This window comes from Pyrus communis, chromosome 11 (assembly GCF_041283825.1).
Source record: "Pyrus communis isolate YQ-2024b chromosome 11, ASM4128382v1, whole genome shotgun sequence".
NCBI classification, from domain to species: domain Eukaryota; kingdom Viridiplantae; phylum Streptophyta; class Magnoliopsida; order Rosales; family Rosaceae; genus Pyrus; species Pyrus communis.
This window is the reverse complement of record NC_142575.1, coordinates 5538101-5552190: the sequence shown is the minus strand read 5'-3', so window position 1 is coordinate 5552190 and position 14090 is coordinate 5538101. Positions and strand designations below refer to the sequence as shown.

At 39.0% G+C, this 14090-nt stretch overlaps 2 protein-coding genes across 4 annotated transcripts; both read right to left on the bottom strand.

Annotated features, from left to right (window-relative positions):
* Nucleotides 1–1027: 1027 nt before the first annotated feature.
* LOC148692747 (uncharacterized) lies at nucleotides 1028–3886 on the bottom strand. The gene is made up of 5 exons (XM_088680404.1): nucleotides 3450–3886; nucleotides 2886–2957; nucleotides 2448–2591; nucleotides 1913–2281; nucleotides 1028–1437 (listed from the first exon to the last, which is right to left on the bottom strand). Exons 1-4 carry the CDS (start codon nucleotides 3652–3654, stop codon nucleotides 2196–2198), a joined length of 507 nt encoding a protein of 168 aa, XP_088536530.1. The 5' UTR covers nucleotides 3655–3886; the 3' UTR covers nucleotides 1028–1437; nucleotides 1913–2195.
* Nucleotides 3887–4474: 588 nt separating this feature from the next.
* Nucleotides 4475–12783, bottom strand: LOC137743756 (uncharacterized). Of its 3 annotated transcripts, none has more exons than XM_088679723.1 (4): nucleotides 11512–12783; nucleotides 5623–6610; nucleotides 4839–5534; nucleotides 4475–4722 (listed from the first exon to the last, which is right to left on the bottom strand). In XM_088679723.1, exons 2-4 carry the CDS (start codon nucleotides 6277–6279, stop codon nucleotides 4612–4614), a joined length of 1464 nt encoding a protein of 487 aa, XP_088535849.1. In that variant the 5' UTR covers nucleotides 6280–6610; nucleotides 11512–12783; the 3' UTR covers nucleotides 4475–4611. The 3 variants fall into 3 exon arrangements, with proteins under 3 accessions (XP_088535849.1, XP_068339800.2, XP_088535850.1); XM_068483699.2 differs by having other exon boundaries at nucleotides 5623–6243; nucleotides 12419–12783; XM_088679724.1 differs by having other exon boundaries at nucleotides 5623–6243; nucleotides 12535–12754.
* Between the last annotated feature and the right edge of the window lie 1307 nt (nucleotides 12784–14090).

Below are 14090 nucleotides of genomic sequence, written 5' to 3'. Positions count from 1 at the left end.
GAATTAGTAACACTAGTTAGTTAGTTGAAGCCATTTTCATACAAAACTTTGTCACACTCAGTTGGAGCCTTGGATGCGAGAGGAGCCTTGGATGTGAGATCCGAAGAAGAATTTATTATCAAGGAAGAAGGAAATTTTCGGAAAATATATTCATATTGTTTTATCCAAAAAGGTGTTCTAAAGAAGATGGTGGATGTCATTATGAGTCTGTAGCATTTTTCGAAACATTTTTGGGAGAACAGATGGATTTATAACAGAAAATATGGGAATTGACGGTGTAAAACACGTGGACTAGGATGAGTGGCGACAAAGTGAATTTGCTTTAATAAAAACGAGTGCATTTTTGCTCACCATCATAAATTATGATGTATGCTCATCATTTTATTTATTACTGTTACATGAGTTTGAATTTCGAGATTCGTGTAGTAGAAATTTTTCGAAAAATATATTCATATTTTTTATCAAAAAAGGTGTTCATTAGAAGATGGTGGACGTCATTATGAGTTTATGGCATTTTTCAAAACATTTTTAGGAGCACGGAGAAATTTAGAATGGACAATAGGGCTGGGCACGGGCCGGGCCGGGCCCAATTTTGAAGGGACCGGACCGGACCTAAGTTCAAAGGAAACTGGGCGGGCCGGGCCGGGGATTACATTTTTCAATATAAGAACCGGTCATTACCCGGCCCGGTTGAAACGGGCCGGTTCGGGCCGGGTCCACGGGTCCCTTTTTTTTTTTTTTTTTTTTTTTTTGGTTGTTTGAAAGAAAAAAAAAATTGTACATATTTACAGATTGCAAACTGCACAGTTTGCAATCTGCACAAAACTGCACAGATTGCAAACTGCACAGATTTGCACAGATTGCAAACTGCACAGTTTGCAATCTGCACAGATTTGCACAGATTGCAAACTGCACAGATTTGCACAGATTGCAAACTGCACAGATTGCAATCTGCACAAAACTGCACAGATTGCAAACTGCACAGATTTGCACAGATTTGCACAGATTGCAACTGCATTTACGCATATTTTGCACAAATTCACCATTATTCACATCCAATCTAAATACAAAGTCCAACATCCAAGTTTATAAATTAACAATACATTCAAAATAATAATATTACATCTTCCAACATCTAAAAATTAAATCAACATACAAAATATCCGAAAATCCAAGTTCCAACACCCAAGTTCCAACAACAATCTTCATTGAATCTGTAAACAAAAATAGAATATAAACATGACATTTTTAACATCCAACATCATATTATCTATCCTCATTCAAATTGAATTATTGAAATTTAAAGTTTATTCATTTGAGTTTGAAATATTACCGCAATTCCTTTTCCTTTATTCGTTTGAGTTGTTTCAATTTCAGGAACACTTGATGAGATTGTTGAACTTGTAGATATAGTATTTGCTCTTTTTCTTTTATATTCTACAACAAAGAACAACCGTTAATTGTAAACCAATTAATATAAAGTTATAAACCAAACTATTAAAAACAAGATAATTACCTTCTTCACACTCTTGATAAAATTCAAGCTCCGCGGGACTTGCTTCATACTCAATGCTGCCAATTGGTTCACTTCTTATCCAATTTTGAAGGCACATCAATGACTCCACTGTTTGAGGAAGGAGACATGATCTACAAGGATCAATTACTCTCTTTCCTCCACTAAATGCAGCAATGCAAGTAAATGCAATCAGAATTCAGATTTCAAAATTCAAATCGTGTGCAGGGCAGTAACATGCAGCTGCTAAAGAAACTGTTTTCTGCAATATTGGCCAAGTACTTATTGTGTGTGTCACTGTGTGTGTGTGTGTGAGATGTATATGTATATGTATTATATTATATATATATATATATATATATATATATATATATATATATATATATGCAGGCAGAAGGCCTCGGTTCTCATTCTTGCATTGCATACAGGTCCTAACTTCTAATCCCATTAATTTATATTTCCTTGAAGACTTGTTAACGTAGAAGATAAATTTTATCAAAGCCATATAAACTATCACTTTAGAATAAAACTTATACTAAAATATGAGATACAAAAGAGTAAATGTCAAAGGAGATACCTGAAATTGTCAATTAGAATAATTACTTCAAATGTCAAAGGAGATGTATATGTAAGCAAACAAAAAATAACCATCCAGTAAGCAAACAAATTATTATATGGTACCTTACTTATTGCAGATCTTACAATTGTTTGCTCCAGAATCTGAAATGCGAGCACCAAATAGGTCCAGATGTGTCAATCCTGTAAGACCTGCACCACCTTCGGCATAAATTCTTTGACTGTCTATATAGTTATGATTAGAAGAATTCAAGAACATGATTAATTTCAGTGGAAATCAATGCGTCGATCACAAGGTTTTCTACACAAATAGCCAATATTTTCCCTCTACAGCTTAAAAATACACAAAAATCCTTACTTGTAATAGCTGCAAGTCCAGCATCAGAAATTTGCCGAGCATCCAGATTAAGTGATTTGAGAGATGTCAATCCAGATAACCTTTTCAAGCCACTGTCAGTTACTAGGGTGAACGACAAGTTCAAACTTTCGAGATTTTTCAAACCTGAAAGTGATAACAGCCACCCAAATTAATGCTTAAAAAGAAATGCTTTCAAAAAGATGAACATGCACCAAATAATACAAAGTTTACAAACTGCTTAGCAGAAAAATTATGAGGTGCAGTTTAACTTTGAACACTAATGAGACCTTCAAAGAATTTGAGCCACAAACTAACAAGGTAGTAAATTCAAAGCTTCAGCATAATGTATAGCCTACAGCCTCACACTGAACTCGGAAAACATTCAGATCATAACCATGCAATAGTCTGAGACTCTGATGCAATGCAATCAATCATCACCTGAGAGATGACGAAGCCCGTTGCTTCCAACTTCAGTATCAGATAGCTCCAAGTTCTTCAAGAGTGTCAGCCCTTAATATAGAAACAACACGATAAAATCAGATAGGTGGCCATGTCTTTCAATCTCATGCATTTCTAGCAAACAAACGAAGCTAAAAAATGCAACTAGCAATGGTGTGGCAACAACAGCATGACATGGTGCCCACTGTACAACAGAGAAAATCTTAGTGGTGCAGATTCACAATTATAAATGACAAATTTTAGTCTTTTGTATTCAAACCACACAGGGTATCAGTGTAATGGAAATAATCTACCAACTGTAAAGAAACACAATGACATACATGACGACCGTGTGGAACAGAAGGAGCAGGTTACATACATCAGATCAGATCAGAGGTTAAAGAAGCTAAAAAATCAAAAAAATCCACCAAATCAGCAAGAACAAACATGAACATCCCAATATATTGAGCACATATTACATACATCAGATCAGAATCATCAGATCAGAGGTTAAAGAACCTATTATAAAAAAAAAAAAAAAAAAAAAGAGGTTAAAGAATTCACCTGAACTGGCAACGGCGATGGAGTGTTGCAGAGACGGTGAGGTGATGGAGTGTTGCAGAGACGGTGAGGTGATGTCGGACTTCAAGAAGAAAATCGAGGATGAGAGAGTCAGAGACGGAAAGGTTGAGAGGTCGATCGAGGATTCGAGAGAGAGCAGCAAACAGCAAAGACTCTCTATTAGGGTAAACCTAAAACCAACGGTCATGATTGGAAGGTCTGTAACAATTCAATCTGGGCCGTCCATTTCAATTACAAACGGGCCGGTTCGGGGCCCCGTTTTTCTATAAATCTGGAACCGGCCCGACCCTAGAAAAACATTACCTAGGCCCGCCCCGCCCCGTTTCCCCCTATTTAAAAACAGGACCCGCCCCGTACCCGCCCCGACCCGCCTATACCCGCCCCTACCCGCGGGCCTAAGACCCGTTTGCCCAACCCTAATGGACAATATGAGAATTCACAGTGTAAAACACGTGGACTAGGATGAGTGGCGACAAAGTGAATTTGCTTTACTAAAAAGTGTCATAACACTGTGGTTGACTCGTATGTTAAATTAAAATCGAATTTTCAATTTATTTTCGGCCTACCAATTTTATTTACGTTTCAGCTTTGTCTTAACATAAACAGTTTTATTTATTCTCTTAATTGCCTGACATTTTATTGGGAACGTGATTTTAAAACATCGCGTCCTCATGTTGTAGTATAACCTTGTCAACAAGGCGTGACACTGTTACATCCCTAATTTCGGGGCATAACAAGGCATATGCAGTAGAACAAGAAGAAAGTGAAAACCAAAACAGAGCCAATGCAATCACCATACTTTTTTTTTCCTCGAAAAGAAATTGCATCAGTCTTGTCTTAAGTAAGACGAGGTTCTCCTCGTATGATTCAACGTACTCTTTTCTTCTTGAGTTATCCATCTCTTACCTCCGGTCACAATTTTTATATTTCATTTCTTCCTAATTGTCTGAAATCAGTAACTAGCTTCACAATGAAAGCAAGACATGAAGAGAAAATAACAAGAATAATATCTGAAAATAGCAAGGTGCATCCCTTAAGTAGTTATGCTAGAAGCAGCACAAAATATAGGTCATATAACACAAAACGATGATGGTGCATAAGAAAAAAGGTACATAAATTTGTACCAGAAGGTGCATATCTCTTCTTAAAATAGAAAACTTAGGCACCCTAAATCTCCAAATCGCTTCGGCTTCGTAAGGAAGACACTAGTTAAAGCAGAGGCACAAACAAAAGAAGCCATCAAAAGACGGATAGCCTGCAATAAGAAACATGTCCAAAGCATCAGCCTTGAAACAAGATGTATAAACTCACATAAAGAATCACTTTCAAATGACCAAAGTTTTGATTCGAAGAGTTTATGGTATGACTCACCTCCTCTTTCCCCACATGAGCCACTTGTACCTCAACATCAGTCACAGGTACGTTCAGTTCGCATAGAATTGACATGCCGACAATTGCAGATATTGGACTTACATTGAGACTGTCAGTTACCATGAACATCGCAGGTCCTTTCAAGAATCCACAACCTTTATCATCTTCTTTATGATGGGATTTGGGGTCCACGAAGTCAATACAATCTTCTTTACAATGGGATTTGCGTTCTACGGAGTCAGTCCATTTATACGATGCTTCCTCAATTCCCAGAAGATGATTCTTGTAGCCAAATCCAGGGAGAAGCTTAGGACTCACCAACTTTTTCTTGTGTAAATTTGACTTCAAGTACTGCTCATCAAGATCTTCGACACTTCTGTACAGCTGGTCAATGCAACCTTTCAAAGAGTTATGTTGCATTTGTTTTACAACAAACCCTAGTGGAAGAGTCAAGAAACTGAAGAGTAAGTTAACAAAATCCTCCCCCACTTCGGCATAATAAACCTTCTTCTTAGATTTGCTAACTATAAGTTTGATAGAAATCTTTTCTTCCCAAAATCCTCCCACCTCTCGATATTCAATACATAAATCTTGGTCAAGATTTTCATCAATCACGTTTGGTATGGTTTTATCCTTCAGCAGAGTTTCAGTCAGAGGTGTCTCTGATACTAATGAGCGCATAAGCAAATTCAAAACCTGGAAAACAAAAAATAAACAAAACGGGAAGATCAGAAACTGGAGTTTTATTTAACTTGGCATTGCATGTCAACACATCATCATTTACCTCATCTACTCCCACATTAAAAGTCAGCTCCTCAACGCTTTTCCAGCCCATGAGTCCATGGTTCGAAACTACAGAAGATACTGCACAAGTAAATGGAGGCAGTACCTGTAAATCATCACTAATAATAAATCTCCCTGGTGCTTCCACAAAAACCCCACCACCTTCAGCTTGTTTCGTTGTAAAAATGGTCTCCATGTTCATCAGACCCCCACAACAACAATGAACAGTTTTGTAATAACTAAACCTTTGTGCAAAATTGCGGCAATATCGATTAGAACACTTAAAGTACCGTGGGGGCTCACATTGATCATATTTCAATTTCAGGTTCCTCAATAGATCTTCAGCTCCATTGCGGGGATGTAACAACATGTCTCGACATTCTTTAGTTCGAAAAAGCTGTAAATCAAGACTCTCAACACTTCCAAATAAGTTGTCAATGCAGCCAATTCCAAAGGATTGGGAATGATGGGAAAGCCTAACAATAGTTCCCATAGGGATTGTCAAGAAACTGAAGAGAACATCAACGAAATCATTATCACACTCCGCGAAAATGACTTTGTTGGTCAAATTGTTCACCAACACCTTCAAGCTAATTTTCTTCTCAGATTTTTCTTCCATGAACTGCAAGAAATAACAATGAACTGGAATAAGTATCATTCTCTATTCCATTCCAACAGCAAATGACAGAATTCCCTTTCTTTTTTTTTTTTAAGAAGAAATGAATACTTGTGAATTATGATTAAATCCCTGCTCAGGAAATAGAGATTCAAATAATAACCAACTATCACAAGAAAATGCTAGTCATCTGGAATAATACTAAAAATAAATAAAAACGCATCAATACTCCAAAGAAATTTTCAGCAAACCATGATATACGTGATCAAGTTTAGAAATTTTTTCGCATCGGATAAATGGTGTTGAGGAAAAAAGAACGAATGAAGCACACTTGCAGATCAATATAGTTCATAACTAACCTCTGAACTCCCAACTGTAAAATCTAGAGACTCAGTTTGTTTCACTTCAATTGCATACCCCATCAATCATGGGATGCATGTATTTATAATACTTCCATAATTACAGATTGGGTTTGAAAACCCTAGATACAAGAAGTTGTGAACAGCTCAAATACAATCAGATCATAAAGATAGGATTACAATCACAAGATCAGATTACAACAGAAACAAATACCAATCATTCCTATAAACTAGGAACGGCTGAAAAAGGTAGAAGTTTAAACCAAAGTAAACTCCATTGGTTTCGGTGATGTGCTGGACAACTGACTTCGTCTAACAGCCCCCCGCAAGCTGACAGGTTGTGGAACAACCGGAAGTTTGGAGACAAGAAACTTAAACCGAGACGACGACAAGCCTTTGGTAAACAGGTCCGCAAGTTGATCTTGGGAACAAATATAGTGAACCAATAATTGACCACGAACAACCTTCTCCCTGACATAGTGATAATCAACCTCTAAGTGTTTGGTTCGTGCATGGAATACGGGATTGGACGCTAGAGCAATGGAGGAGATATTATCGCACCATATGGGAGGAGGAATCAGATGCAAATGCAAGTCTTTGAATAAAGACCGGAACCAGGATAGCTCCGCTGCAGTGTATGCTAACTGCCTGTACTCGGCTTCAGCACTAGACCGAGATACTGTCTTCTGTTTCTTCGAACTCTAGGAGACGAGATTGGAACCAAGATATATACAAAAACCACCCGTAGAGTGCCGAGTATCCGGATTGCCTGCATAATCCGCATCAGAGAAGGCACTGAGTTGGGTAGTGCCAGGCTTATATAGAAGACCATGATTATGCGTAGCCTTCAAATATCGCAAGATCCGTTTGACAGCCATCCAGTGAGAGGTTTTGGGAGCATGCATAAATTGGCACACTTGGTTGACAGCATAGGACAGATCTGGTCGTGTAATGGTGATATACTGTAGGGCACCAACTACACTACGATATACCTCAGGTTTGTCAAACAGGTCTCCCTCATACGCACTGAGCTTATGTCCAGAAGAGACCGGAGTGGAGATAGGCTTGGCTTCAGTAAATTTTGTACGAGAAAGCAGGTCTAAGGCATATTTAGACTGACACAGATGCATCGCAGTCCCATAGTATGTCACTTCGACACCCAAAAAATAATGAAGAGGACCTAAATCTTTCATCGAAAACAACGTACCAAGTCGCGTAATCAACCTGGAAATTTGAGGAGGACTATTGCCGGTGATTAGTATATCATCGACATAAATTAAAAGAATAATATACACACCCGGCTTTCTGAAGACAAACAAACTGTAGTCACAACTGGATTCGTGAAATCCAAGTTCAAGCAGAAAATCGGAGAACCTTTGAAACCAAGCCCGGGGCGCTTGTTTTAAACCATAAAGACTACGTTGAAGCGTACACACATGTGTAGGGAATTGTTGATCAACAAAACCTGGTGGTTGGCGCATGAAAACGTCTTCCTGCAAAAAACCATGCAAAAACGCATTTTGCACATCCAGCTGCCTGACAGGCCATTTGTTGGACACGGCAAGACTTAAAACAAGCCGTATCGTACTGTGCTTAACAACGGGACTGAAGGTCTCACTGTAATCCACACCAGCCTGTTGATGAAACCCGTTGGCGACAAGTCGAGCTTTATGTCGTTCAATCGAACTATCAGCACGTCGCTTCAACTTGAACACCCATTTATTGGGCAGCAGATTCATGTTAGGACGATGAGGAACCAAACTCCAAGTTCCACATCGCTGCAGGGCATTAAATTCTTGAACCATGGCATTCCTCCACTCCTGAGACTTGACAGCTTGACTGAAACACGTTGGTTCAACAGGGAACTTGTCAACAGTTAAATGCATAGCATATTTTGGATTGGGTTTATGGATGCCTGACGTAGAGCGTGTGGTAATCGAATAGTGTGGGCCACTGGCAGTGACAGGAAGCACAGATTCAGAAGGTACATCGACTTGCTCATTTGATGGTTGGATAATCTGGGCAGAAGGAGATGACACGGGTATTGGAGGGCAGGGGAGGATGGCAAGAGGGTGAGATTGAGGAATAGGTTGGCAGGGTTGTGACAACTTGGGCACGTTGTGGTTCGACCAGATTAAGATGACGGGGTTGAGGCATACTAGGGCAACTAGGGTTATCAAAAATTAATAATAAGTCTGGGGCTTGGTTATTACCTGAAGTGGTGACACTTTCTGAAGAAGATGTGAGACCCTTAAAAGGGAAGCAGTCCTCATCGAAGAGGACATGGCGAGACACGTAAATGCGTCTGGTAGACAGATCCAAGCACTTGTAACCTTGGTGATTCAGTGAATAACCTAAGAAGACACACGGTTTTGATTTTGGTTGAAGTTTATTTTGCATGTAAGGTACTAACCAAGGAAAACATCTACATCCAAAAACCTTTAAAGTGTCATACTTGGGTTGTTTTTGAAAAAGTTTTTCATAAGGAGACGCATAGGATAGAAGTTTAGTGGGCAAACGATTTATCAAATACATGGCCGTGGAGCATGCATCAAACCAAAATCGGTTGGACATGTGAGATTTAGACAGCATGACTATGGTCGTTTCAATAATATGGCGATGTTTGCGCTCTGCTATTCCATTTTGTTCAGGGTGTTTAGGACATGAAAATCTTTGTGAAATGCCATTAGCAGCAAGAAATTGAGTAAAGGCATGGCTTTTATATTCGCCACCTTCATCACATTGAAGAATTTTAATCGGAAAATTAAGCATTTTTTCAACATGTGCCTTAAATTGAACAAAGATTTGAAACACTTCACTTTTGTTTTTCATTGGAAAAAGCCAAGAATAGCGAGAGTAATCATCCACAAACAAAACATAGTAACGAAAACCTTCATTCGAAATAATGGGAGAACACCACACATCAGAATGCACTAGTTGCAAAGGAAACTTAGAAACAGACTCGGACAATTGAAAAGGTAACTTAGTACTCTTACCTAAGGGACATGACTCACAAAAATTGACCTTTGAAGGACCATGAATTGGTACCAAATTATTTGAAATTAAAAACTTAATGATAGAATTGGCAGGGTGACCAAGCCTCGCATGCCATGTATTCACTGAACACCGAAGCCCTACAAATGCAGATATTGGATGCTTGAGTTGTCCAATGCCACATGGAAATGGATATAATCCATTTTCACATCTCCCTCGGAAAAGCGTCTTCCGGGTCTTGAGGTCCTTAACAAGGAAAAAGGAAGGAAAAATCAGTAGGTAGCAATGGTTGTCTAAAGTAAATTTGTGTGCGGAGAGAATGTTTTGGGTGGCAGTGGGACAGTGAAGAATGTTAGGTAAATCAAAGGAGCAAGTGGAAGTATGTAATGTATTTGAACCAGTATGAGAGATAGAAATGCCAGATCCATTACCTACACCCCCAATAGTTTCATTACCAGAGTACTCTTTAGGGTTAGCCAGATTCTAAAGATCAGGAGTAAGGTGAGCGTTGGCACCTGTGTCGAGCAGCCAGGTTCCATTCTTTTGTTTGTTGACAGTGACTGGAGAAGACACCATGGCTGTGAGCTTGGTCGCTGGAATTCTGCCTTCAAATGCAGCATTCATTCGGTGATAACAGTCAAGGGCCGGATGACCTGGTTTGCCACAGATTTGGCAAACAATCCTCTCACCATTAGAGCCAACCCGCTCGCTACTGCATGGCAGAGTGCGGTGGTTGGTGTTGTTGTTGTTACGAGGTGCAGGTCCGCGATGATTGAAAGAAGTACTTCGAAAGGATGATGATGCTCCTCGTCCAGTGCCTCGAGTGCGACCAAACCCTCGTCCTCGAGAGGCAACAAAGGCATTAACCTGCGCAGATTCCATCAAGGGAGCAGTGTGTTCAGCTATGCGACGCTCGGTGGTTAACAGCAGAGCCTCAAGAGTAGGGTAGGTGATTGGTGTATCACGGGCTTGAGCTGCACTGACAGTCATCTCAAAGGCAGGTCCGAGATTGTTCAACACAATCTAAACGAGTTCATCATCACTCACAGGTTGCCCTGCTAGGGCAAGGTTGTCAGCGATCGCGTTCATGCGATCTAGGTAATCCGCAACAGGAAGATCACCTTTCTTTGTCTGCAGCAATTCATTTCGCAAAAACGAAATCCTATTTTGAGAAGTAGAAGCATACCGTTGCTCGAGTGCTTCCCAGGTGGCTCGAGCAGTCCTCTTGCTTGCCACGACAGACAATACAGACGCTGTCAAAGATCCATTGATCCAACTGAGGATCATTTGATCCTGTTGAACCCATGCAGTGTAGGCAGGATCCACAGCTGTTGAACCAGACACGTACTTGGACGGGGACACCAGGGTACCATCCACATATCCCATCAGATCTCTACTTTTGAGAATTGGGAGGATTTGGGTCAACCACAGTGGGTAGTTGGTCCTGTCAAGTTTGATGTTAACTACGGTGGAAAAAGGGTGGAAGGACGGATTGGTAGTGGAGTTGGGAGTAGCGTTTGTATGGGAGGAGGAGGGGGTAACATTGTTGTCAGCCATTGGAGCGTGAAGAGAAAAGGAAGGATCGATGTCGTTAGACAAAAAATAGGCTCAATACCATGTAAAATCTAGAGACTCAGTTTGTTTCACTTCAATTGCATACCCCATCAATCATGGGATGCATGTATTTATAATACTTCCATAATTACAGATTGGGTTTGAAAACCTTAGATACAAGAAGTTGTGAACAGCTCAAATACAATCAGATCCTAAAGATAGGATTACAATCACAAGATCAGATTACAACAGAAACAAATACCAATCATTCCTATAAACTAGGAACGGCTGAAAAAGGTAGAAGTTTAAACCAAAGTAAACTCCATTGGTTTCGGTGATGTGCTGGACAACTGACTTCGTCTAACACCAACTCCCAAGATTATTTTGGGTTGATTGATTGGAGACTACCACTTTGCAAGGACATTATACGCTAAGAAGAAAGGAAGCCTAACTTGTATATGAATTCAATGAGATAAATACTAAAAGAAGAAAACTCATATTACCTCTAACTTTATCACTTTTGCCGGAGATCACTTACCCGATATGACAATTGAAATTAAATACAAATAAAACTGACGATTGAATTTAAAATACCAAATAAAACTTCATCATAAACGAGGAATTTGGAAGTTTTCTACAGGGCTCATTATTCAGTGCCACTGCAAAACATATAGGCACTGCAAACAAAAAGCTAATTGTGCCATATGAGGCTTAAGGACACCAATATATGCGTCCTATATTGGAATTCACTGCAGCACCTAAAATATTATTGTGTCCTTTGCAGGAGTGCCCATTGTTCATAGGGCACAATATGGCGTTTGGTGCTCAAAGAGTTAAGCTTTTTTTGTGCTTCTGTTCTGACAACCTTGTCAGATGACTTTTCCAATCCATGGTAGCACAAGTTTTGTAATCGTGCCCTATCAATTACATATTATATAAAAAAATAAAAATATGAAACTCGGGATCATGAAAATATAAAAAAAATAACTCGGGTCTGAAAATATATAAACTCAAATCCAAAAAAGAAACACAAGTTCGCATCTGGTGCGGTTTGAAAAGAAAAAAAACCCATATCCGAGACACTTACAATCTCTTCTAACCAATTCCACCATAAACTTTTACCCACTTAAATTCCAGCGAAAAAGTTAGAAACTTTCCAATATAAACTCACCACCTTAAAATAATTCACATAAAAAAAACACAGAGAAATCAAGTCCAGCACTTGGAAATCGAAAGAGGGCTACAATTACGGTTCGGGTTTATAGGGTTCTTACCCAAATCCAACAATTTGAACCACTTTCTTACAGCCCAGCTCGAACTCAATCTCCCAAACACAACCACGGATCTTGAACCTCAAATCTAAAAGTTAAAATTTAAGAAACCCACTTACATACAGAGGAAGCTCACGATCGGAGGATCACTTTTGCTGTTGGGTAACGGAGGGTCTCGGTTTGGTTGTTTTAGAAAGAGTGAACAGAGAGAGAGACGCTTGTTTGGCTTTGAGTCTGTGTTTTCATTACCCTCGTCCTTACTTTGGCGACTTTACGGAAAAAACGCACTTCGAATTTCTTGCTTTATTTTTTGTTCCAATGTAGAATTTGTGCCGTTGCACTATATTTTATGCCTACACTTTTTATTTAATGGAGCGTAATGAAATTTTAAAATTTATACAACTAAGATTATTTAATGAGATAAGATTTAGTTGTTGTTATTGTTGTTACTATCTTCTTATTTTACACATTTCATAACACATATTGGTAGTAATTCGAATCTTTTGATAAAAATATTGGTTGCCCATTTTGGATTCGAATCACATTAATTTGTAGTCATCTCCTGTTACGCCTTTGGACTATGAAAGGATGACATAGGATGCATGAACAATCTGTATTCAAGTGTGAAGGAAATAGACGTACGTGAGTTGCGGTCATTGCATGTAGAGAAATGTTGTTGCTTCCCCACAACGCGGCTGGATCTCATTGCAAGAACCTTGTATTGCAAATTGATCACAATGCCAAGCCAACACAGTACTTTGTATGCTCTCTTTGTTGCCTGAACACGGCCACAAGAAAGTTCTCCAGTCATTACCAAGTATCACTTGTCCAGTGTCCACAAATTCCACGCGTCGTGAGATTACATTTTCTGTGGATGTTGCGAGAGCCTTTGTAACAGAGTCAGCCTGGCTTCTGATTACCGAAGATTTAAAACTGATCTCCCCCCTTAGTGAATCAATCGTTTCTTTTTAGTGAATCAATCGTTTCTTTATTTACCAATCTTGGGGTCACCACGGGAATATTACCGAGGAGTTGAATTTGAATACTAGAGTTGTTGAGTTGAATTTGCGAGTGTGTGTGCAAGTTTGAATATACTAGTTTCGTTTTAATACCGTTAATTGGGAATGGACAACAATTGATCAACTACCTTGGAGAAGTCAGATCTTGTTTAGCCTAATTAGGGATATTACTCATGTTTAATTTCTAGAAGAGGTTGAATTTTCTTCCTTTGCTTCTCTGATCGTATTTTTCATAATTCAGTAGACCTTATCAGTTGCAGTCACAGTTAGCTATCAAATGCATCAATCTCTCTTACAAAAGAATAGAGGCCTATCTAGCCAATTTAAACAAAATTGATCAAACTCATTAGGTTGCCTCTTATGTATCCTTTGGAGATTATATTGTATTAACACCTGATTAGCTAAAGGTTAAACTCATAATGCTATACATGTCTTCAGAGCTGCAAATCTGTAGGTACAATGAAACCATAAATTTCTTCCTAGCTAAGTAAAGTAATGAATACTTCTTTTCAAAAGCTAAAGATGGCGGCCCTCTATATGCACCCCCACTCAAAGTGATCCTCACTTCTTTTCAAAAGCTAAAGCTTGGTTATCTTAATGCATGATGGTGACATTTCTTCTGTTTATATAAACTGATCGTACGGATTGTATTATTC

Bases quoted from the DNA above. Each gene is read 5' to 3' on its own strand.
- LOC148692747 (XM_088680404.1), bottom strand. From the start codon at position 3,654: ATGACCGTTGGTTTTAGGTTTACCCTAATAGAGAGTCTTTGCTGTTTG. The intron at 2,958-3,449 runs GTGAATTCTTTA...TTCTATATTAAG, and splicing joins CATCGCCGTTGCCAGTTCAG to GGCTGACACTCTTGAAGAAC. The intron at 2,592-2,885 runs GTGATGATTGAT...TATCACTTTCAG, and splicing joins CGGGCTTCGTCATCTCTCAG to GTTTGAAAAATCTCGAAAGT.
- LOC137743756 (XM_088679723.1), bottom strand. From the start codon at position 6,279: ATGATACTTATTCCAGTTCATTGTTATTTCTTGCAGTTCATGGAAGAA. The intron at 5,535-5,622 runs GTAAATGATGAT...TTTGTTTTCCAG, and splicing joins TTAATGTGGGAGTAGATGAG to GTTTTGAATTTGCTTATGCG. The intron at 4,723-4,838 runs GTGAGTCATACC...TTCTTATTGCAG, and splicing joins CTCATGTGGGGAAAGAGGAG to GCTATCCGTCTTTTGATGGC.